The 26464-nt window shown below is 43.4% G+C and overlaps 1 protein-coding gene across 8 annotated transcripts in view; it reads right to left on the bottom strand.

Moving 5' to 3' along the window:
• Positions 1-23575: 23575 nt before the first annotated feature.
• Positions 23576-26464, bottom strand: part of akap13 (A-kinase anchoring protein 13) — a 97393-nt gene continuing 94504 nt past the window's right edge. For all 8 annotated transcript variants that reach the window (XM_014124442.2, XM_014124445.2, XM_014124447.2 and 5 more), the window contains one exon: positions 23576-26398. In XM_014124442.2, coding sequence (XP_013979917.2) covers positions 26340-26398 — 59 coding nt within the window. In that variant the 3' untranslated portion in view covers positions 23576-26339. The remainder of the gene's footprint in view (positions 26399-26464) is intronic.

Below are 26464 nucleotides of genomic sequence, written 5' to 3'. Positions count from 1 at the left end.
TTTATTTTCTTGTATATATTTCCTGTTTGAGTCCATAAGGAGTACAATCTGTGTCTTGTGTATGTCCTCAGTGGGTGTGGGGGGGTTGTCAGGAGGGCTATCAGGGTGGCTGACAGGGGGGGTGGGATCCCCTGGGCTTGGGGTTTTTCATTTGTCTGGTCAGGGTCTGGGGTGGACTGTTCTGCTGTGGTGTCGAGACTTTTTTCTGGAGCTGAGGTGGGCTGTTCTGCAGGCTTCTCTGCGGGGGTGGCCACCTCTCTAATGGGTTGTTCTCTGTTACACGCCATCCCCCTCACCCTCTCCTCCAGTAGTCTGATCCTCTCCTCCACCCCCCTCACCCTCTTCTCCAGCAGTCTGATCCTCTCCTCCATCCCCCTCACCCTCTCCTCCAGCAGTCTGATCCTCTCCACCATCCCCCTCACCCTCTCCTCCAGCAGTCTGATCCTCTCCCTCCATCCCCCTCATCCTCTCCTCCAGCAGTCTGATCCTCTCCCTCCATCCCCCTCAACCTCTCCTCCAGCAGTCTGATCCTCTCCCTCCATCCCCCTCACCCTCTTCTCCAGCAGTCTGACCCTCTCCCTCCATCCCCCTCACCCGCTCCTCCAGCAGTCTGATCCTCTCCCTCCATCCCCCTCATCCTCTCCTCCAGCAGTCTGATCCTCTCCTCCATCCCCCTCACCCTCTCCTCCAGCAGTCTGACCCTCTCCTCCATGCCCCTCACCCTCTCCTCCAGCAGTCTGATCCTCTCCCTACATCCCCCTCACCCTCTCCTCCAGCAGTCTGATCCTCTCCTCCATCCCCCTCATCCTCTCCTCCAGCAGTCTGATCCTCTCCTCCATCCCCCTCACCCTCTCCTCCAGCAGTCTGATCCTCTCCTCCATCCCCCTCACCCTCTCCTCCAGCAGTCTGATCCTCTCCTCCATCCCCCTCACCCTCTCCTCCAGCAGTCTGATCCTCTCCCTCCATCCCCCTCACCCTCTCCTCCAGCAGTCTGATCCTCTCCCTCCATCCCCCTCATCCTCTCCTCCAGCAGTCTGATCCTCTCCTCCATCCCCCTCACCCTCTCCTCCAGCAGTCTGATCCTCTCCTCCGTCCCCCTCACCCTCTCCTCCAGCAGTCTGAGCCTCTCCTCCATCCCCCTCACCCTCTTCTCCAGCAGTCTGATCCTCTCCTCCATGCCCCTCACCCTCTTCTCCAGCAGTCTGATCCTCTCCTCCATCCCCTCACCCTCTCCTCCAGCAGTCTGATCCTCTCCTCCATCCCCCTCACCCTCTCCTCCAGCAGTCTGATCCTCTCCTCCATCCCCTCACCCTCTCCTCCAGCAGTCTGATCCTCTCCTCCATCCCCCTCACCCTCTCCTCCAGCAGTCTGATCCTCTCCTCCATCCCCTCACCCTCTCCTCCAGCAGTCTGATCCTCTCCTCTAGTGCTCTGTTCTTCTCCTGCTCCTGCTCTTTCTCCTGTAGATGTTGTCTCACTATAGTCCAAAGTGCAGATATGTCTCTTTCCACCTCCAGTTCTCCAGGTTTAGTTATTAAGGTGTTGTTGTTCTGGACTGTTGTCTGGGTCTGTGCTGACTGGAGTGTAATCACCTGCTGTTCCAGCTCCACCTGCCTTACCTCCAGCTGGGTGAATGTATCCTTCATTTCAATGAGGGAGTAGTACTCTGTGCTGAGAGGTTGACTTTCCGCTTGGGGTTGCTCGTCTGTGGGGTTATATAATGAAGAGGTCTGGTCTTACCCGCTTGGGGTGGGGGTATCTTTCTCAAGGGAGAGCTTCTCCTGCTGAGCTATTTATTTGATTAAGGGAAAGTCCAGCTGAAACTGTTTGGGGTTGCCCTGCACCAATACTGTTCCTGACTTATAGAGATTTATATTAGCTGACTCAGAGTCCTCGTTGTCTAGTATCCTGAGTTTCCACCAATCGGTAACACCCCCCTCTCTTACAGAGGGGTAGTGTGCTAATATAGCACTGTGCCATGCCAGGGGATGGTGTGTGTGGAAGATAAGGTTGCTTATCTTCCCATTTTTATAATAGTCAGCAAAAAGTGTCTCTTGATTTTTCATAAGGAGCTTCATTTTGTACTCTTTTTGTGTCTTATTATTCTACTGTATGTTAATTACCTCTGAACAGCGGGAGGCAGCTTCTAAGGCCTCTCCATTTGGTCGGGGCTCTCCTGCCATTGTTGGGCTCAAGGGCTTTGACACCTCTCGCTTCACACATCAGTGCTAACTGATGTCCTAGCAAGCTTGGTAGCCTTAGCATTCAGTCCTTATAAAGTAAAATGTATCATTGTAATGTATTTTTATTCTTGGCTTTTGAAAGTAAAAAATTCCAGGTTGGATGGTGTTTTCAGGTTTCTGTTTATTTGCCAGAACATTTGCTGTATAGCTTGGGAATAATAATCCTTGGGTGTAGGAAGCGTTCCAGGTGATACCAGGTAATTCCGTCCAAAATCAGGTTGATAGCGGGATCTGCTATCTATCTGAGTTGCTGCCATTAGGATGAATTCTTCACACAACCACAGGAAAATAAGTATGTTCAAGCACTTACTGTAGCCTACAGTAGCCTGGATAGTATGTGGAACCAGAACCATTATGGCCTACTATATATAGTTCGATCTCGTCACATTTCCTGCAGAGCAGATTAGCCTGCAACCTCACTTACAATGTAATCATTAAGAGCAGAGTTAGACGTTCACGGCACTTCTCTCAGACGAACATGGACAAATAACATAATTAAACTACAAGCAATGAAAGTATACCCTCTTTTATGAATGAAATGCATTTACCTAAGCCTAACGAGGTGAAGAGAACCAATGGAGAGAGCTGAGAACAGGTGTGGGGGTAACCAACGCTGCCAGGAAGAGGACAGCTGGTTGAACTGTTCAACCGCACAGCTGTGTATCACTCACATCAGTCATAAGCCACTGCCTTGACTCTTACAAGGTCAATGGCACATCTAAAGAGTTATTTTGATGCTGCCTGGCAGCATGACAGCCTGATTGGAACACACAAACATGACCTGACAGCAAATGTTGGGCCCTTATTTGATGTTTTGAGGTTCCCCTCTCCACACTCCAGTGCTCCGTGTAATTACACCCTGCTTTCTATTACTCACCTGCCAACTTCCTTCTATGCCAGGGACTGTAAGGAGAGCAGGTTGGGGAGAGAGAGAGAGAGAGAGAGAGAGAGAGAGAGGAGTGATGGGCATGATACAATATTTTTGGAGGAACAACAACAATCTAAGAAATACAGTAATCCTTCCACTGTGACATGGGAAAAGTGTTTCATCTTTATCAACATCCAGCATTAAAAAAAAGTACTCTGGGAAATCAAAGGCTGACCATAATTAAGCATAGCGTTTTGATACTCTGTTCTCTGTTCTGTTCTCTGTTTGTACTGAGACACACGTCTCTGTCTGGATTTACAGTCCAAGAAGTAATTAAGGGAATGGAAACACATCCGTAATCACAAAGGCACCCAAAACGAAGAGACAAAAGGGAAGCAGTAAGAGAATGCCATTGTTTAGTAGTGAAAGGCTCTCCAGAATGAACTCTCGTCTTCAATAGTCACACCATATTAACCGGCTTAATTACTCCTGTCTCCCAGGCCACTGGTCTCGCAGGTGTAATCCATCACGCTCTGGACACGGCCTGGGATGGGAGAGGACTGGCTTTTATGGCTGTGTGACCAGACTGATCAACCAGGTGCATTCCTTCATTTCATGTCTGCATAGCTGTTGCATCTCCACACGTTCCCTAGTTGTGCTGCAGAGCATCATGGGGGTTTGCATGTGTTGTAGATGATCACGTTCTAGATATATGGTGTCAGATGCATTTCAATGTCTACAGTGCATGAAACGGACTCACTAATAATAAACTCTCAAATACAACGTTTGATTCTGAGCTGCTGCAGGAGCTATGACGACTTGTCTTCCACCTCTGTGGTGAACCATAGCTTATATATAGAGTACATTATAGCATGTACATGTATTACTGTCTGGTAATTACAGCCAGCTCTGGCCTCAGACCAATAAGGGTTTCAGTCAGTAGTTGTGGTATAGTATTGGACTGGACAGTGGGCAGGGTTGGAACCCTCATAGCCTGTGTCTGTCTGGATCACTATAGCCAAGAGATAAATCTGTTTCCACCACAGATCTATAATGAACAAAAATATGAACGCAACATATAAAGTGTTTCATGAGTTGAATTAAAAGATCCCCGACATTTTCGTGAAGCACAAAAAGCGTATTTCTCTCAAATGTGTTTGCATCCCTGTTAGTGAGCATTTCTCCTTTGCTAAGATAATCCATCCACCTGACAGGTGTGGCATATCAAGAAGCTGATTAAACAGCATGATCATTACAAAGGTGCACCTTGTGCTGGGGACAATAAAAGGCTGTTTTATTGTGTGCAGTTTTGTCACATAGATGTCTCAAGTTTTGAGGGAGTGTGCAATTGACATGCTGACTGCAGTAATGGTCACGTTTGATGGCCACTGGCACGTTGGAGAAGTGTGCTCTTCACGGATTAATCCCGGTTTCACCTGTACTGGGCAGATGGCAGACAGCATTGTGTGGGCGAGCAATTTGCAGGATGTCAACGTTGTGAACAGAGTGCTCCATGGTGGAATTGGGGTTACGGTATGGGCAGCCATAAGCTATGTACAATGAACACAATTGCATTTTATTGATGGCCATTTTAAAGCACAGAGATACAGTGACAAGATCCTGTGGCTCGTTGTCATGTCATTCATCTGCCGCCATCACCTTATGTTTCAGCATGATAATGCACAGCCCCACGTTGCAAAGATCTGTGCACAATTCCTAGAAGCTGAAAATGTCCCAGTTCTTCCATGGCCTGCATACTCAGACATGTCACCCATTGGAGTGGCAGGTAGCCTAGTGGTTAGAGCATTGGACTAGTAACTGAAAGGTTGCAAGATTGAATCCCAGAGCTGACAAGGTAAAGATCTGTTGTTCTGCCCCTGAACAAGGCAGTTAACCCACTGTTCCTAGGCCGTCATTGAAAATAATAATTTGTTCTTCACTGACTTGCCAGGTAAAATACATTTTAAAAAATTAGCATGTTTGGGATGCTCTGGATCAACCTGTATGGCAGTGTGTTCCAGTTCTCGCCAATATCCAGCAACCCTGCCCAGCCATTGAAGAAGAGTGGGACAACATTCCACAGGCCACAATCAACAACCTGATCAACTCTATGCCAAGGAGATGTGACGCACTGCGCGAGGCATTGTCACACCAGACACTGACTGGTTTTCTGATCCACGTCCCTACCTTTTTTTTAAGGTATTTGTGACCAACAGATGCATATCTGTATTCCCAGTCATGTGAAATCCATAGATTAGGGCCTAATGAATGTATTTCAGTTGACTGATTTCCTTATATGAACTGAAACTCAGTAAAATCTTTGAAATTGTTGCATTTATATTTCTGTTCAGTGTATTCCTGTAACAAAGACGCAGACAGTGAGTTCCATAAGCGTGAATACGCGGATAAGCGTAGCATACGAACAGAAACAATTCTCTCCGATGGGTGATAACAAAGGAGTGCTAGACAAAGGGGGAGTAATCAGGGAAGTGATGAAGTCCAGGTGTGTCTAATGATGAGGCACAAGTGTGCGTAATGAAGGTTGCCAGGTGTGAGCAATGGCGGGTTGCCAGGACCGAAGGTTAGTAGACCTGCGAGCGCCGGAGAGGGGTAACGGGAGTAGATGTGACAATTACCTACAGATCTACAGCCTCAGGCACAAGTTCTGAAACACAGGTCTGAGGGAACTTTTGGAGCTTCGGGCAGAACATTACTTCACCAAACCCTTTCAGGAGTCCAAATAATCATTGCCCTATACATTATATATGAGTACTCCATCTCGTCTGTAGGTTGCTGTGTCTATAAATGTCTAATGTAACTAATAATGTAGTTTCTAAACTCACAGGAGAAACCACATCTTCGTTTTTAAAAGCATTCCTATGAGGCTAAGTCGCGAGAGTTCCAGTCAAGTGGAATGGGTGCAGGAACGGAGCGGAGGAGCTATTTTCAGCCAGCCAAGACCCAGGAGTTGTCCGTCCTGAGCACAAGCACTTCAGCTGTCTGAAAACTCACAAGAACCCTGCAGCCCACTGGGACTGATCACTTTATCAAACTGTTTCAAGATATGCACTCTGCATGCCATAGGGTTCACTGAAAGGAGGGGGATATAACAGGAGCAGTCTGCCCTATAGGGACAGTTTTTAATGACTACGAGACTTACATAACAGAAAAAACTTGTAGCCCTTTCCTGCAGTCAAATGACCTATGGGTGGAATGTTATTCATATTTTTCATCATTTTATAATTAATAAGCTTTTTATTTTTTTAAACCTGCAGATAATCCGGTGTTTCTATGTCAAACGGTTTTGTTTTAGTTCAGTCTTCTGTGATGTATATAAAGTGTAATATTGGGATGCAAACTCAAAAATGGAATACATTTCAACTCTATATCTGACATGGTACAAGTGTCTTCTTTTTTGTAAGTCCATAACCATGTGTGGGAGGTGTACACTTTTGTTTCAAAGTAGATTTGTTTAAGACTACCAAGAAACACACTGTGTGACCCTGATGTAGCCCACTGTAGTAAAATGTTACAGCTAGTTTTGAATTATTATTTAAGGATATAACTAGGTCACAGAGTTTTTTTCTGGTTAGTTTTCACGTCAAAGAAACACTCCTAGCCCAATGGATAGCCCTGTCCATAGTGGTTGTAGCCGGTCATTAAAGTGCCTGTCTGGGACTCTGGCATAGACTGAGTTGGGACGTCACATTGAGACATCAGAGCCCCAGCTTCCTCCCATAGCTCCCCCAGTGAAGGTGACTCCTCTCCTCGCTGCATTCCATTCCAAAGCATTCATCTGTGAAGTTCAGCAAAGCGGACACTGATTGGCTTGAACCAAGAGCAGCTTTTAACCCTATTTTTTGCCCCTAGAAAGGGCCTCCGAATGATTACCAGTCAGTCAGGGAGCACACTAGAACTGATGCTCTCAAAGCAGGGCCAAGTGGGTTTTTTTCTCCTCTAGATTAGCATTTGAAAGAGCTGGAGGAGGCTAGGGCCGAGGAGGGGAAAGCTAGGAGGACTTTGCCGGGTGGTGAGAAGCAGAGGTTTCTCTCACAGCCAAACTATTCTCCTGCCTCAGCCTTTGAGGGTGGCTGAAAAGGGCCTTTTGTCAGTCAGTCTCACTAACCTTATTCATCCCTATTATATAGAGCAGGGGCCAAGGCCTCTCTGTGCATTACTTCATCTCCCCTACTTCATCTACCTGTCACTACATACTGTATAGTACCCACACATTAATCAACAGGTTTCACTTTGAGTTTCAAGATAGTTTGTCGGGGATCCTAACTGCAATTATTGAGCATGAGAAAATATATTTCTTGAAAGAGAAAGGGGAGACTACCAGTGTATACTGTACATACTGTTAGAGTTAATATAATGAACAATCCCACTAGTTAATTTTTTTGTGTAGTAACCTTCTGACGTGCAGAAGACAATTTCTCTACCCCTTTCAAAGTAGGCTAAAACCCTTTTTTTCTGGTCGAATGCCTCATGATGAGATGTCTCGAGTGGTCAGACCATGAAATTCCAACCGACTAGTCAAGGTGCCCTACCCTGACTATGGCTCTGGCCTCCAGCCAAGATTCCCCCAAGCTACATGTCTTCTTTCCCTCCTCTTTCTCATTACAGGGCGGTATTTGCCAAGCAGCTGTCACTGAGGAGACGTCGGCCGTTGTGTGTCGACAGCCTTGTAACCATGGAGGTATGCCCAATAGGAAGCATCAGAATCACAGCCTACAAAATATTCGCATTCACCACTTTTGGCTGTGGTCGACAAATGTTTGTTTCAGACAGAGGCCCTACTTACACTGAACAAAAAATTATATATGCAACAGGCAACAATTTCAACGATTTTACTGAGTGCTAGTTCATGTAAGGAAATCAGTCAATTGAAGTAAATGCATTAGACCCTAATCTATGGATTTCACATGACTGGGAATACAGATATGCATCTGTTGGTCACAAATACCTTAAAAAAAGGTTGAAGCGTGGATCAGAAAAACAGTCAGTGTCTGGTGTGACCACCATTTGCCACCTGCAGCGCAACACATCTTCTCATAGAGTTGATCAGGCTGTTGATTGAGGCCTGTGGAATGTTGTCCTACTCCTCTTCAATGGCTGTGTGAAGTTGCTGGATATTGGCGAGAACTGGAACACGCTGTCGTACGCGTCAATCCAGAACATCCCAAACATGTCTGTTGTGTATGCAGGCCATGGAAGAACTGGGACATTTTCAGCTTCCAGGAATTGTGTACAGATCTCTGTGACGTGGGGCTGTGCATTATCATGCTGAAACATGAGGTGATGGCGGCAGATGAATGGCATGACAATGGGCCCAGGATCTCATCACGGTATCGCTGTGCATTCAAACTGCCATCGATAAAATGCAATTGTGTTCGTTGTCCATAGCTTTTGCCTGCCCATACCATAACCCCACCGCCACCATGGGGCACTCTGTTCACAACATTGATCAGCAAACCGCTCGCCCACACAATGCCACACACGTTGTCTGCTATCTGCCTGGTACAGCTGAAACCTGGATTCATCCACGAAGAGCAGACTTCTCCAACGAAGGTGAGCATTTGCCCTCTGAAGTTGGTTACGACGCGGAACTGCAGTCAGGTCAAGACCCTGGTGAGTACGACGGGCATGCAGATGAGCTTCCCTGAGACGATTTCTGACAGTTTGTGCAGAAATTCTTCAGTTGTGTAAACCCACAGTTTCATGAGCTGCCTGGTTGGCTGGTCTCAGACGATCCCGCAGGTGAAGAAGGCGGATGCGTAAGCCCTGGGCTGGCGTGGTTACACGTGGTCTGCAGTTGTGAGGCTGGTTGGACGTACTGTCAAATTCTCTAAAACAACTTGATAGCTTATGGTAGAGAAATTAACATGAATTTCTCTGACAACAGCTCTGGTGTACATTCTTTCAGTCAGCATGCCAATTGCATGCTCCCTTAAAACTTGAGACATCTGTGGCATTGTGTTGTGTGACAAAACTGCACATTTTAGAGTGGCCTTTTATTGTCCACCGCACAAGGTGCACCTGTGTAATGATCATGCTGTTTAATCAGCTTCTTGATATGCCACACCTAGCAGGTGGACGGATTATCTTGGCAAAGGAGAAATGGTCATGAACAGGGATGTAAACAAATGTGTGCACAATATTTGAGAGAAATAAGCTTTTTGTGCTTATGGAAAATGTCAGGGATCTTTTATTTCAGCTCATGAAACATGGGACAGAGATATTACATGTTGTGTTTATATTTTTGTTCAGTATAACCTGCCTAGACAGAGAAGGAGTTTCTTCATAGAACTACATCAACAAACTGGTGGAAAAAAATACGTTCACATAATTAGATCACAAACATTGTCCTGTGAGTGGGGGTGAAAAAGCTGACTACAGCGTTTGCTGCCAGTTGTTTTTGTACTCAGTCCATGGACTGGGGCATTCGTTACTCTATATGCAGAATTCTAGGGGTTTCTATACATCTGCATTAATCCACAAACCCATTACTGAAGCCAGTGCAGCACAGTAGCAAAAAAACAACTATTAGGGTAGAGTGGGGTAAGTTGAAGGGAGTGGTATTTTTGCCACCCCTTGTTTCTAGGAAACCATACACAAAATGAATCAGGTGACCAAATATTTAGGAAGAGGTCATCATTTCATGGAGTCTGTGAAGGAATAAACCACATGGAAGAAGTGGTAAGCAAGTTAGAGGTTTCATGATGCTTGTATCTAAACCAATGTAGATCCTTTCATATAAGCTACAATATGAGGTCCTAAACCTAGAATGAAAGTTCATCCTTGTAGCTGTGTGGGCTAATATAGTCAAAACGCTTGCCTTCGGGTAAGTTGAGCTAATAGCCATGGGGTAGGTTGAGCCTATGGCCACAATACCCCATACAAATGATTATTACATTTAGTCAGTTTATGCATAATATTTTTACAACGTGTCATGCATATGAACTCAAGATATTGAATTGTTATTGTTACAGAGCCAACACCATCATGCCAGTGTAAAACAAGCAGGGTTCCAGCCCCCTTGAGGCAGCGGCGGAGCATATACATTTTCATTTGTATTTATTTTATTACATTTTTAAAAGAAATTCATGTGAGATGTATTTTCTATGGGTAATTTTAATATAATGTAATAAGGAAATAGTCCGCAACAATCAAGTTGGCTTCCGACTATTGGTTACTTTTTTTTTAAATCATACGGTGGTTTACCTGAACAACCTGGCAACGTCACGTGGATAAACTTTGTAGCGCATAAGCTAGCAAGCTCTACCATGCTAGCTTACTGGAACTGACTCACCAGCTAAGGTCATTTAGTAGTTCTAGCAATGACAAACCAAATGTCGATCGCTAGGTTTTTCAAAAAAAGACGTCTGGAGGGAAAAGAGTGGGTGCCAGAAAATTATTTGGATCAATCTACTGATAGCTTCCAGAATGAGACATTTAACAGGTGGCTCCAGGATAGAAACAACCGCAATCGCCATCACAACCACCAATACCATGTTGAGCCAGGCATGCTTGCCTACCCCACTGTCTCCTCTCGTTCTTGATGCTGCGGGCGGGGGTGAACCTGCAGTAGGTCCACCGACAGATTTGTCTGCCGTTGATGAACCAGCCTGTCAACCAAAGCTAGCAAAGTTCCCTTTGAGTATGATAAATGGCAAATCACGCTGCTTCTCTTCAAGGTGGTATGACCAGTTCGTGTGGATTGAGTATAGTAAAGCAAAAGATGCAATTCATTGTAAGTTTTGTAGGCACTTTCCTGGGGCAAATGTCGAATTCAGATTTGTACGAGATGGATTTAAGAACTGGAAACTCACAAGAAATGCTTGCTGCAAACAAGAGAATAGCAAATTACATGCTAGCTAACGTTTTTGAAATCTTCAAATTCATCTCAAAGCATGACTCAGAAATACAAAACAGGCTTAATGAGCTACCTCGCAATGCCACGCTTATGAGCCCTGAAATTCAGAACGAGTTGCTGGAGTGTGCAGCATCATTGTTACTGTGCAGGATAAAAGATAAAGTTAATTCTGCACCTTCCACCTATTTTGCCATACTAGCAGACGAACATAAAGATACATCTAAATGAGAACGTATTGCTGTGTGCATCAGATACATTCATGCTGGAATGATTAAACAAAGAGCTGTTGGGTTTATGGAAACCGCTGATTTGTCTGCACAAGGAATTTCTGGGAAAATACTTGAAGTGTTTCAATCCCTGGAGTTTGATCCCACTCTGCACGTGGGTTTTTGTTTCGATGGCGTTTCAGTCATGTCAGGGAACAGAGGAGGGGTACATGTCCTACTAAAGCAAACATTTAAGCATGCGGTATATGTGCATTGCAACTCCCACCGTTTGAATTTGGTTCTGTGCACCGCGGCAAAAGTGTCGGGGCATGTCAGTACTTTTTTTGACACAGTAAACCAGCTACACACATTTATGAGTGGATCCCACAGACATGCTCAATTCATAGAAGTACAGAAACTGATAGACCATGTATCGAGCTAGGAAGATCCACGGATGTACGGTGGAGTTCAACATCAGGGTCAGTGAGTAAAGTGCTGTTACTGCTAGATGTCATTTTAGAGGTTCTTGCAGATTTTTCAGAGGCTTGTGGACAAACCAAATTCGAAGCCGATGCCCTCTTACAACAAATCCAGAACAAGAAGTTTTTATTCCTGTTAGTCACGTTTAGTCAATTGTTTGACACTAGTGATTTTGCTACGAAGGGATTACAAAGCTCTACATTATCTGTGACGGACTGTATTGGTTGAATTGAAATCCTCAAAAGCAGCTTTTCTACGTTCAGAGATAACTCAGGGGGAGACGTTGATAAAGTTCTCAAGCTAACTGAAGAGATAATGATTAAGCATGATATTAGTAATTGGGATGTGAGCGCATCACGGCAGCGAAAACTGCCTATAAAATTGGCAGACAGCGTAGTCAAAACTTCATTAGGGAAAACATCCGGCATCAAGAGTGACAGTGACCTGAGGCAACTTTGGAAGAATATTCTAGACAGACAGATTACTAAATTAAACTCAAGATTTCAAGAAGACACATATGGGATCATGCAAGCGGCAGCCTCCTTTTCCAAAGAATCCCAAACCTGCGGCCTTAAAGAGCAGCTGAAGACCACATGCGATCATTATGCAATATCAATTGAGGATGCTGAATTCACTGTTTTTATTCAACAGTTGATTCGCAAAATGAACATGGGAAAGAGTGACTTTTCCTCCATAATGAGTGTACTTAACAGCTGCCCTGATGATATTTTCCCTAATATAAACTCTGTTAAACTCTCTGTCATTGTCACACTTCCAATGACATCATGCAGTGTAGAGAGACTTTCTCAACAACAACTAGGATAAAAAATCGTCTTGGCACATCAATGACAAGCGCCCGGCAGAACCACTTCAGTTTGCTGTCTTTTGAGCGTGGACTGACAGATACATTGGATTACGATGAAATCATCACCATATTCAACTCAAAGCCTCGCCGTCTGCGCCTTGTGATGTAGGTCACGCCTTATGATACATCTACTAAAGGTAAGGTACCTTTCTATAGTACTACTGCCCGCCATGGTATACAGTTGAAGTCGGAAGATTACATACACTTAAGTTGGAGTCATTAAAACTCGTTTTTCAACCTCTCCACAAAGTTCTTGTTAACTAACTATAGATTTGGAAAGTCGGTTAGGACATCTACTTTGTGCATGACACAAATAATTTTTCCAATAATTACAGACCGATTATTTCACTTATAATTCACTGTATCACAATTCCAGTGGGTCAGAAGTTTACATACACCAAGTTGACTGTGCCTTTAAACAGCTTGGAAAATTCCAGAAAATTGATGTCATGGATTTAGAAGCTTCTGATAGGGTAATTGACATAATTTGAGTCAATTGGAGGTGTACCTGTGGATGTATTTCAAGGCCTACCTTCAAACTCAGTGCCTCTTTGCTTGACATCATGGGAAAATCAAAAGAAATCAGCCAAGACCTCAGAAAATAATTGTAGATCTCCACAAGTCTGGTTCATCCTTGGGAGCAATTTCCAGACACCTGAAGGTACCATGTTCATCTGTACAAATAATTGTACGCAAGTATAAACACCATGGGACCACGCAGCCGTCATACCGCTCAGGAAGGAGACGCGTTCTGTCTCCTAGAGATGAACGTACTTTGGTGCGAAAAGTGAAAATCAATCCCAGAACAACAGCAAAGGACTTTGTGAAGATCCTGGAGGAAACAGGTACAAAAGTATCTATATCCACAGTAAATCGAGTCCTATATCAAAATAACCTGAAAGGCCCCTCAGCAAGGAAGAAGCCACTGCTCCAAAACCGCCATAAAAAGCCAGACTACGGTTTGCAACTGCACATGGGGACAAAGATCGTACTTTTTGGACAAACGTCCTCTGGTCTGATGAAACAAAAATAGAACTGTTATGGCCATAATTACCATTGTTATGTTTGGAGGAAAAAGGGTGAGGTTTGCAAGCCGAGGAACACCATCCCAACCGTGAAGCACGGGGATGGCAGCATCATGTTGTGGGGGTGCTTTGCTCCAGGAGGGACTGGTGCACTTCACAAAATAGATGGCATCATGAGGCAGGAAAATGATGTGGATATATTGAAGCAACATCTCAAGACACCAGTTAGGAAGTTAAAGCTTGGTCGCAAATGGGTCTTCCAAATGGACAATAACCCCAAGCATACTTCCAAAGTTGTGGCAAAATAGCCTAAGGACTACAAAGTCAAGGTATCGAAGTGGCCATCACAAAGCCCTGACCTAGATCCTACAGAAAATTTGTAGGCAGAACTGAAAAAGTGTGTGCGAGCAAGGAGTCCTACAAACCTTACTCAGTTACACCAGCTCTGTCAGGAGGAATGGGCCAAAATTCACCCAATTTATTGTGGGAAGCTTGTGGAAGGCTACCCGAAACGTTTTACCCAAGTTAAACAATTTAAAGGCAATGCTACCAAATACTAATTGAGTGTATGTAAACTTCTGACCCACTGGGAATGTGATGAAAGAAATAAAAGCTGAAATAAATATTTCTCTCTACTATTATTCTGACATTTCACATTCTTAAAATAAAGTGGTGATCCTAACTGACCTAAAACAGGGAATTTTTACTGGGATTAAATGTCAGGAATTGTGAAAAACTGAGTTTAAATGTATTTGGCTAAGGTATATGTAAACTTCCGACTTCAACTGTACATGGTAACATCAAATATAGGCTTGCTTGACCATCGAGATTAAAATGCGCCTGAACATGAGTTTTATGTTGTTGGCAACTGGTCTAACTTTACTGTCTTATTTTGATACGCTGGGATAGGTAATTATTTGTATATGTAACGAGGTTACTCCAAGTACTATGCACTAGTATAAAACGATTGTATTACGAAATAATATACAGTGCACATCGCAAAATAAATGTAATAAACAAGTAGAACATTTTTCTAGGCCTATCAAAAAAAATATTCTGGCTACGCCCCTGCCTTGAGGTTCTTGAGAGAGCAGCCAAGGAAGTGAGAGAAGGGAAGAAAACCATTAGAGCAGCAGCAAGGATGAATAAATAGACTGAATGACACTGAAGAGGTATATTGACAAAAGATGTAATGGAACTGTGCGAAAGAGAGGCTATGGTAGAGTAGCAGAGGCACACAAGGTCTTATCTGATGACATGGAGTCTAGCTTGCTAAACATCTTAACAATCTCGTGTAACAGTTTCATGGGCTTAGTAGTCTCAAATGCAAAAAAACTATGAATTGGCACATCGACACAATATCCCTGTCCCAGACAACTAGTCAAGAAATGGAAGGGTAAGTGATATTGAACAGAGTTATCTATATCTGAATGTAGGCATACATTTAATATATAAAATATACCATACCCCCATTCCATGAATTAAACTTTGACCTACCAGCACCATCACCCACTTACCCCAAGGAGGCTCAACTTACCCTGTCCTATGCTCAACTTACCCCATACCCTGGCTAAGTTGTGCCAAGAGCCCACTTTTTTGGGACAAGCTATGTTTTCAAAACTGTTATGTTTACATGAATTCTGATCCAGGGATACACAACATCCTGAAATATATGTGGATATCTTTGTTAGATAGAATACTATATTTCCCTTGATGTAGGGATGCTGAATGTAAAAAAATAACTCAACATACCCCACTCTCCCCTACTCTGTGGTTTGGCTTCAAAGGCACCAACAATCTTTTAATATCACAGAAACACCTACCAACCGATACAACATACTGTACTGTAACAGGCATGAGCACTTCCTCAAAATACTGTATATTTACATACAGACAGACACAGAGGGCTGTGGTAATTGGTTAGACACCCAGTGGGCTGTGTGGTGCAGCTCCCCCAGGAGGCCCAGTCAGATCAATAAACGGTCCGTTTGGTCTGTCCAGAGCAGAGCGTGGTGGAGCCCCAAGCCCATGGTCGGCATGCGATGAAGTCATCCTCTCTCTCTCACAGAGCAAGTAAAGCATGAGCCCATTGGACTCTCACATTTTCACCCGGCCTGGCGGCCCCTTTGATCTATTGTTCTGCCAGAGCAATTTCCTGCCTGCTCACCAGTAGCTGGCTGCTGGGCCTGGTCAGCCTAGTGCTAATGAAAGCACACACAATCAGCCCAGAACCTTCCACTAGTCCAGCGCCAACGGCCGCGTGAGCGCTAAGCTCCCAGTGAACGGGCACATTAAAAGACACTTGTTGACATCCATAATGGAGCAAAAAGGATTTAATTGCGTCAGCTGCGGCTATGACCCATAGGTCCTTTAGTGGCCTGTGTCTGTGAATCTTGTGTAATATTCCTAGCCTCCAATTTTGGGGAGGGTGAAGAAGATGCTCTTTAATTTCACCCCCCTCCCCCACCATGTTCCCCCTCGCTCCCTTTGTAGTTGCCGCCTCAAAGCTAGGCGATGTTGGAGGAGAATTAGGAGAGAGCCTAGTCGTGGTAGGCTGGTGAGTAGAAGGCGGTGGTGGAGAAAATAACAGCCAAATGACAGAGCATGCTGTGAGGGGCAGCATTTACTGGAGCACAGAAGATGATGACCGCACCCCCCAACTGCATGCTTGCCCAACCTAGTCTCAGAGCATTTCGTACTTTTCTATACAAAAATTCGCACACTCCATTTAATATTATATGTTTCGTTTCATATGGTATGTATCAATTTGAGGATTTACATCATCCATTTCATATGATATGTTTACGAATTAGAATTTGTATAATACAGTGCATTCGGAAAGTATTCAGACTTTTTCCACATTTTGTTACGTTACAGCCTTATTCTAAAATGGATCCTCATCAATCTACACATACAACCCCATAACGACAAAGAGAAAACAGGTTTTTCCAAAATTTAGCACATTTATTACAAATAAAAACTGAAATTCCTTATTTATGTATCTATTCAGACCGTTTGCTATGAGACACAAAATTGAGCTCAGGTACATCCTGTTTCCATTGATCATCTTTGAGATGTTTCTACAACTTCATTGGAGTCCACCTGTGGTAAATTCAATTGATTGGACATGATCTGGATAGGCATATATATATCTACATAAGGTCCCATAGTTGACAGTGCACGTCAGAGCAAAAACCAAGCCATGAGGTTGAAGGAATTGTCCGTAGAGCTCCGAGACAGCAATGTGTCGAGGCACAGATCTGGGGAAGGTTACCAAAAAATGTATGCAGCATTGAAGGTCCCCAAGAACACAGTGGCCTCCATCATTCTTAAATGGAAGAAGTTTGCAATCATCAAGACTCTTCCTAGAGCTGGCCACCTGGCCAAACTGAGCAAGGGCCTTGGTCGGGGAGGTGACCAAGAACCCAATGGTCACACTGACAGAGCTCCAGAGTTCCTCTGTGGAGATGGGAGAACAGTCCAGAAGGACAACCATCTCTGCAGCACTCCACCAATCAGGCCTTTATGGTAGAGTGGCCAGACGAAAGCCACTTCTCAGAAAAAGGCACATGACAGCCCGCTTGGAGTTTGCCAAAAGGAACCTAAAGACACAGAGACCATGAGAAACAAGATTCTCTGGTCTGATGAAACCAAGATTGAACTCTTTGGCCTGAATGACAAGCGACACGTCTGGTGGAAACCTGGCACCATCCCTACGGTGAAGCATGGTGGTGGCAATATCATGCTGTGGGGATGTTTTTCAGCGGCAGGGACTGGGAGACTAGTCAGGATCGAGGGAAAGATGAATGGAGCAAAGTACAGGCAGATCCTTGATGATAACATGCTCCAGAGCCCTCAGGATCACAGACTGGGGTGAAGGTTCACCTTCCAACAGGACCCTAAGCACACAGCCAAGACAATGCAGGAGTGGCTATAGGACAAGTCTCTGAATGTCCTTGAGTGGCCCAGCCAGAGCTCAGACTTGAACCTGATTGAACATTTCTGGAGAGACCTGAAAATAGCTGTGCAGTGACGCTCCCCATCCAACCTGACAGAGATTGAGAGGATCTGCAGAGAAGAATGTGAAAAACTCCACAAATACAGGTTAGCCAAGCTTATAGCGTCATACCCAAGAAGACTCAAGGCTGTAATTTCTATCAAAGGTGCTTCAACAAAGTACTTAGTAAAAGTTCTGAATACTTAGCTAAATGTGATATTTCAGTGGTTTTTTTAATATACATTTGTAAAAAAAAATCTAAACTGTTTTTGCTTTGTCATTATGGGGTATTGTGTGTAGATTGATGAGGGGGAAAAACTATTTAATCCATTTTAGAATAAGGCTGTAATTTAACAAAATGTAGAAAAAGTCAAGGGGTCTGAATATTTTCGTAATGCACTATATGTTACGAATTTGAAAAACATACAATATGTTATGAATTTGCAAACATATGATATGTTACGAATTCAAATGTTTTGTTGCAAACGTTAGCTAGGTGGCTAACATTAGTTAGGCTAGGAGTTAGGGTTAAGTTAGGTTAAATGGTTAAATGGTTAAGGTTAGGGGAAGGGTTAGCTAAAAGGGTTAAGGTTAGCTTTAGGGTTACGGGAAGGGTTAGCTAACATGTTAAGTAGTTGAAAAGTTGGTAATTTGCTAAAATACTAAAGTTGTCAGTGATGAGATTCGAATACACAACCTTTGGGTTGTTAGACGTTTACGTTATACGCCCACCCACCTTACTTACATTTTTTGCCTTAAGTAATCTTCTGCCTTATGTAACCATCCCAAACGTAACAACCAATATTAATGGGAGTTTATCAAAATATGATTTGTTTTCAAATTCTTGTGGGTCTGTGTAATCTGAGGGAAATATGTGTCTCTGTACATTTGTCAGGAGGTTAGGAAGTGCAGCTCCGTTTACACCTCATTTAGTGGGCAGTGTGCACATAGGGCTCTGTGAGGTCTGTTTGTGTTTGTGAACAGAGCCCCAGGACCAGCTTGCTTAGGGGACTCATCTCCAGGTTCATCTCTCTGTAGGTGATGGTTTGTTATGGAAGGTTTGGGAATAGCTTCCTTTTAGGTTGTTGTAGAATTTAACGGCTCTTTTCTAGATTTTGATAATTAGCGGGTATCGACCTAATTCTGCTCTGCATGGATTATTTGGTGTTTTACGTTGTAAATTGGGGATATTTTTGCAGAATTCTTGTTTTCCCCATTTTGTGAATTCTTGGTTGGTGAGCTGACCCCAGATCTCACAACCAATGAGGGCAATGGGTTCTATAACTGATTTTATGTTCATTTTGATGGCATAGAAGCCCCTTCTTGCCTTGTCCTTCAGATCGTTCACAGCTTCGTGGAAGTTACCTGTGGCGCTGATGTTTAGGCCGAGATATGTATAGTTTTTTGTGTGCTCTAGGGAAACAGTGTCTAGATTGAATTTGAATTTGTGGTCCTGGCGACTGGACCTTTTTTTGGAACACCATTACTTTTGTCTTACTGAGATTAACTCTCAAGGCCCATGTCTGACATTATCTGTGTAGGAGATCTAGGTATATATATTTTATAATTGAGAGTCTTAAAAGTAGCCACCCTTTGCCTTGATGACGGCTTTGCACACTCTTGGCATTCTCTCAACCAGATTCATGAGGAATGCTTTTCCAACAGTCTTGAAGGAGTTCCCACATATGCTGATCACTTTTTGGCTGCTTTTCCTTCACTCTGCGGTCCAACTCATCCCGAAACTATCTCAATTGGGTTGAGGTCGGATGATTATGGATGCCAGGTCATCTGATGCAGCACTCCATCACTCTCCTTCTTGGTCAAATAGCCTTTACACAGCCTGGAGTTGTGTTGGGACATTGTCCTGTTGAAAAACAAATGATAGTCCCACTAAGCGCATTCCAGATGGGATGGCGTATTGCTGCAGAATGCTGTGGTAGCCATGCTGGTTAAGTGTGCCTTGAATTGTAAATAAATCAATCACAGACAGTGTCACCAGCAAAGCACCATCACACCTCCTCCATGCCACACATGCGGAGATCATCCGTTCACCTACTCTGCGTCTCACAAAGACACGGTTGGAACCAAAAATGTCCAATTTGGACTCATCAGACCAAAGGACAGATTTCCACCAGTCTAATGCCCATTGCTCGTGTTTCTAGGCCCAAGCAAGTCTCTTCTTATTATTGGTGTCCTTTAGTAGTGGTTTCTCTGCAGCAATTCGACCATGAAGGCCTGATTCACGCAGTCTCCTCTGAACAGTTGATGTTGAGATGTGTCTGTTACTTGAACTCTGTGAAGCATTTATTTGGGCTGCAATCTGAGGTGCAGTTAACTCTAATGAACTTATCTGCAGCAGAGGTAAGTCTGGGTCTTCCTTTCCTGTGGCGGTCCTCATGAAAGCCAGTTTCATCATAGCGCTTGATGGTTTTTGCTGCTGCACTTGAAGAAACTTTGAAAGTTCATGAAATTTTACGGATTGACTGACCTTCATGTCTTAAAGTAATGATGGACTGTTGTTTCTCTTTCGTTATTTGAGCTGTTTTTGCCATAATATGGACTTGGTATTTTACCAAATAGGGCTATCTTCTGTATACCACCCCTACCATGTCACAATTCACCTGATTGGCTCAAACACATTAAGAAGGAAAGCAATTCCACAAATTAACTTCTAACAAGGCACACCTGTTAATTGAAATGCATTCCAGGTGACTACCTCATGAAGCTGGTTAAGAGAATGCCAAGAGTGCGCAAACCTGTCATCAAGGCAAAGGGTGGCTACTTTGAAGAATCTCAAATATAAAATAGATTTTGATTTAACACTTTTTTGCTTACTACATGATTCCATATGTGTTATTTCATAGTTATGATGTCTTCACTATTATTCTACAATGTAAATCATAGTAAAAATAAAGAAAACCCTAGAATGAGTAGGTGTGTCCAAACTATTGACTGGTACTATATATGTTTTTGCTGTTTGTTCTTTGTTATAGAGCCAAAAAAGATTGGAGAAGTGGTTTATCCATACATCTCCGTTTTGGATAGAGAACTTTTCGTGTTGTTGTTTGTTTAGGGTGTTCCAATTCTATGGATTCTTCCATTCCATTGAGCTGATTTCTGACCTGCTGTTCCTTCTTTTTCCGTAGTGTATTTCTGTATTGTTTTATTGATTCACCATAGTGAAGGCGTAGACTCAGGTTTTCTGGGTCTCTGTGTTTTTTTTTTTATCTCTCTCTCTGCCTCTACTGGGATCAATACAGCCCTAATGCCATAATTTACGAGTAATGTAAAAGGCTTGAAAAAATGGCCTATTCAGCACATCAGGGATAGAGAATCTATTAGCAGAAATGAAGATTGAAAAGGCGGAGGGAGGAATGGAGGGGAAGGGAGAAAAAGAGGGAGAAAAACAAGAAGAGAAGGAGAGAGAGCGCTGCAGAGCGGAAGCAGCCTAGTTCTGAACCTTTAAGAGTCCAGGTGAAATATGATTTGCCGATGATGGGAACCGCTGAGGAGGTAAATTATGAACCACAGCGCGGCCACCTCATCATAGCCACCCCCAGGGAGAGGAGGCCCTGAGATGGATGGAAATGGCTTCAGTCCCTCTGCCTGCCATTTCCATCAGACAGTGACAGAGTTCAATATTAACCCATAGGCAGGGTGCTGCCTGCGTGGAGCGTGGAGGGAAGGGGAGAGGCAGGGAGGTAGTGTGAGCCGCTGAACTGTGGTGCTTCCAAGGTGAAATATACAGAATGGAAAAAAGAACGTGAGACCTGTGAGAGGCACAGGCTTGTATAAACCCAGGCTGGCCAGTTCTACAGCTTTCATCATAAAACAGACATCAGGCTGTTCATCTGAGAGGACTGCCCATCTCATCAATGTTGTCATCAGCAGACTCAATACCAGACAGGCTGGCCTCTTACAGTCTACGTACGATATATCTTAATATTTGATAGTCTTTCATTGATGATGCCTCTACATTTTCTAATAGCAGGAGGATATGCTTTATCCGGTATCAAGGTGTTTCCCAAGTCATGTAGGCTATAGGCCTATGCTCTACTGAGGCAAATCATAAAACACTGTAGGGGAGAGTGGGGTAAGTTGAGCCACCCTTGTTTCTAGGGAACCATACACAAAATTAATAATTTGACCAAATATTAAGGAACAGTTCATAATTTCATGAGTCCGTGAAGAAACCACATAGAAAATGATTTTCACAAAGTCAAATTAATTTGTGTTAGAGGTTTCATGATGCTTGTATCTAAACCAAAGTAGATCATTTTAAGATTGTTCAATACATCAGTTGGGGTCTCTATTAGCTTCCATATGAGGTCCTAAACCTAGCATGAAAGTGCATCCGTATAGCTGTGTGGGCTAATATAGTGAAAATGTTTACCTTGGGGTAAGTTGAGCCAATGGTTGAGCCAATGGTTGAGCCAATGGTTGTGCCAAAAGACCACTTTTTTTGGACAAGCTAGCTTTGTAATGTTGTACATGAGTGTAATGTTTACATGAAAATCGGATTATTTCCAGGGATATACAACATCCTGAAATATATGTAGATGTCTTTATTAGAAATAATACTATATTTCCCTTGACGGAGTGATGCTGAATGCAAAAAATGAACTCCAGCTCTCCACTATGTTTACTATCACACAGAGCAGTTCACTGAGGTTTGTCCTATAATACTGTATGTAAAAGGAGAATAATGACTCATATCACCCGTCTGCCACTATTGTTCTAGCGAACATACGGATGATATTTATATGCCCGTCGTCACGCAACACAACAAAGGCTCAGGTTTCTTTTGATTGTTTGTCCCTTTCCTTTCTTCCCCCAGATGGAGCAGAATGGCTTGGCTCTTTCACATTACACACCAATCTGCACCAGGAGCTGGAGAAAGGTCAATACTGACTGTGAGCAATGCATGATAATATCATCCTTTACAAGCCAAATCTTTGCTGATCTGCTCTGCTCACATTCTAATGGTGTGACAGGTCTCCCAGTCATTCTTCCACCGCCGTGGAGGGAGAGGGAGGCAGGTAGGGCCCGGGGATTTGGAAACACTTTGAAAAGGTCATACTAGCGAAGATGAATATGTGGTTAGGTGAAGTTATAATGGCAGACATCTTGTAGGCTGGAGCTCGGGGGCTTTTTTAGCTCTGGACCCGAGTGTGTGACATTTCAGAGAATCTGCCAGAGAACGCTCATTACAGCCTAAGACAGCGGTCTGTAATCCTTATCCAAATACCATTATCAATCTGACTTTAAAAGTAAAATACGGATACCAATTTGGACAACATAAAATTCAGTAACACAGAAACTAAGAGTGGATAATGGGTTAGTTATACCACTGGTATTTTCATGAGTTTAAAAAGATATTTGGATGAAGTGTTCTTTTTATGACAAACTTGAGAAAAATTTGTGCACATTCTTCTGTCAAGACTTGGGATAAGATGAAGATTGGATCTGATTACAAACCATTTTCTTATCTTCTTCCCCTCCTCTTACCTGAAAGTCCTGTGTTCCTCCTCTGCGCAGTGCGGTATGGTGCAGGCCAGCTGGGCAGGGTCACTTGTCACAGACAAAGGCAGAGCTAGTCACGTCCAGAAGTGGGCTCTGCCACATCCTCTCCCACAGAATCCCTGCTGAAGCCACTCTCAGCCCAAAGAGCTAGCAGTGAGCTGGATGAAGAAGCATGCTACAGTGAGAAAAAACAGCATATTTCTATCTTGTCAATGGAGTGGAACACACCAGCTCAAAGACAGACAACGTCCCCCGCAAAGAGGAATGGCAGAGAGAGAGAGTAACAACAGGTGGCTAAATCAAACATACCCTCCGTACAGTTGGCATCAGTCAGTCAATTAAGGCCTACATTCACCCAATAACTGTGAAACACGATCCTGTCCTGACTGACTGGCCATTATGTGTGGTCCAGAGATACACCAAAGCCATTCTATTCTAGTACAAGCTATTAACACACGAAGACAAGGGGAGAAAATAGACACAGACACACATCTCAGTTGACAAACAATAATAGTTATTTATTAAGGGGAAAATGAATGTACATTTTATGCCTCCAAAACAGGGAGGACACTGATAAATAAAGCCTCATTATAAAAAGCTTCAATTGATCAAAAAATCCACAATCAATACTTTAAAAGTTTAATTTGTACATGACACGTATTTACATAATTGTTGCTTTGCCCTTTTTTTTCATTTTTTTTTTTTACATGGAATTCAGCAAGAAAATAAAAATTGTACCTTTTTAGTACAAACAACATATTACCTTAAAAGCACTGGTTTACAGTATCACTGTCAAACACACTCCAACCCCTCACAGATGCTGGTTAACAGTGCATTTCAATTTGAGCATAATATCTTTGCATTTGCCACAATGCGTCATGTACAACATTTCAGAGCTACCGTAGCACTGCTCCACTTCTATACCATACACGGCCATGACAGTTCATTCCTGGAGGAATATAAAGTGGTAGGATCTACTGTAGGTGCGTTCACACCTGTCAAAAGTGGAATCTGTCTATTAATGCAAGTCAGTGTGTGAATGAACCAATCAATCAAAATGCCAATGATCCCTTCCTATGCTTTCACTTTTCTAAAATCACTAAGCAAGGCCATAATACACCATGTTAACGTGATGATTCACGTTTTATATATATGACCAGGGGACGTTGATGTGAGATATCAAGATGACAAATGCCACAGAGTGAATAGTGGTGGGAAAATTGACAAAGCTCTATCTGATGGTCCAAAAAAAGGCAAGATTAGCCAAGGCAGAAAAAAATAAGCAGAACAGTGAGTTTAGTGATTAGCACCATATTTCAGTTTTACAGACAGTCAGGAGAGGGGATGGCCTTGCTGTGCTTTCGCTTTCAATTCTGCTCATTGGCAGAAAAGAGAAAGAACATATCTCTGCTGAAATATTAGGCTTTATGCAGCTCTGGTTATACGAATCAAAACCCGAAACTGGAGCGTGGATGGGGAAAAAAATCTATGAATAAAATCCAGGGACATTAATTATTCTGGACCATTTGAGAGGCACAAGAGAGTTTATGGCACCACAGTCCATCAATAGAAGAGCAGACTGCAGGGAAAATAGGGAAATATGGGGTTGTGTCCAGAGTAAAGGTTTGGTTTGGTTTTAATAAAAGAACAGCCTGTCCTGCAGGCTGATATATCAGTGTAATTCCAATGGGATTAACAAAGGGAATTGTTGGTCACGTCTAGATTAATATATTCCAATATCAGCATTCAAATATTACTAGGGGAAGAAAATCAGAATTTCGGTCCATTCTTGTGAGATAGCTATTCCTTAGTTTCGACTCAGTCTGGGTCATTTGAATGATTGTCACTCAATTTCAAGGAGTCTCTTCTCTTGTAACAGAGTGAATATCTAAAGTGCTCATCACCTTCAAACCGTGTGTGCCAGTATTGCATTGCAGTGATTGACAAATAAAATGGTTCACAAATTCAAGTGTGCAGTGGAGGAATACAACAACAAGTACCGCAAATGTTTCTTCTACCCATTCAGTCTGCTGGAACTGTAACAAGCAGTTTTCATCATTACATTCAATTGCAAAGTGGACAATTATCTCCCTTACACAGACTCTCTCTCTCTCTTCCTCATTTGTCTCTCTCTCTCTTTCTCTCCCTCTCTCTCATTTGTCTCTCTCTCTCTCATTTGTCTCTCTCTCTCTCTCTCTCTGAGACATGCTCATCTTTCTCTCCTCTGCTACAAGCTATTCCTTCTCTTTGCTTGTCTTCCATTTCTCCCAGACTCATTCATCCTCCTCTCATAACTCTGAGTCAGTCACGTTTCCTCTGCCCCGACCTCGAGTCGCTTTTCTTTAGAACTTCTAAAATGTTACCTTTTAGTCATTTATCGGACGCTCTTATCCAGAGCAACTTACAGTAGCAATTAGGGTTAAGTGCCTTGCTCAAGGGCAAAACAACAGATTTTTCCACCTAGGCAGCTCAGGGATTCAAACCAGCAACCTTTTGGTTACTGGCCCAATGCTCTTAACCACTAGGCTACCTGCCACCCATTTGAGTGATTACATTGCATAACTTCTGATGTAGAGTTGATGGGAGAAATTAGCCTCTGGTTCCTTACAGGCGGGAATGAAGCATTATGGGGCCCAGTGTTAAGCAATACCTTGACAAGTATGACAAGAAACACCCATCGTATAAGCTTGACTCACTCAACTGGAGTTGTTAAATAGTGTGTATGCTCTCTTTTGTCATTTTGGCTATTAGGGTATACTTGAATTTGCAAAATGCAGAACATTCTATAACAGGTCCCACGGCACCCGCAGATCTTCCCTTCAGATAGAAAATGAATGTTAGCTATTGTATACCTCATGAATGATAAAACTTCCTCTAGCCATGGTATAACTCCTGAAACTGTCCAAATCACATCTGAACACTATCAAAGCCAAGGCAACCAACCCATGCAAGCCAATCCAATCCATGCCACATCAGACTTGCAGAATCCTAATTCTGTTCATCCAAAAGTCACACCTCGACACTTCAGAATTGCAAATGGGAAGTGTCTGCATATTTCCCTAAAAATGGTCACAGGAAATGCTCTAGTTGTACTTCCTGTCCATGGCCATCCCCTTCAGGTCATTAGGTAGGGTACAGGATGTCAATGGGGTGCATATCTATCTTCCCATGCTAGTACTGAGTCTGGGCAGTCAGCTGATGCAGTCACTGTGATGCTGTGAGTGTGGGGCATTGTGGGATAGTGGAGGACCAAGGAATCAGCAGAAGAAGATCTCTCCATCGGCCTGAAGCTCTGTGACCCCAGTGTTCTGGGGATCTGTGGAGAAGAAAGATGGACGTATAATTTCGTTAGACTACACTGTAACAATATCCCTCAGTGTCT

The sequence above is a fragment of the Salmo salar genome, chromosome ssa10 (assembly GCF_905237065.1).
Source record: "Salmo salar chromosome ssa10, Ssal_v3.1, whole genome shotgun sequence".
In the NCBI taxonomy this organism is placed as follows: domain Eukaryota; kingdom Metazoa; phylum Chordata; class Actinopteri; order Salmoniformes; family Salmonidae; genus Salmo; species Salmo salar.
This window is presented reverse-complemented; position numbering and strand designations above follow the sequence as displayed.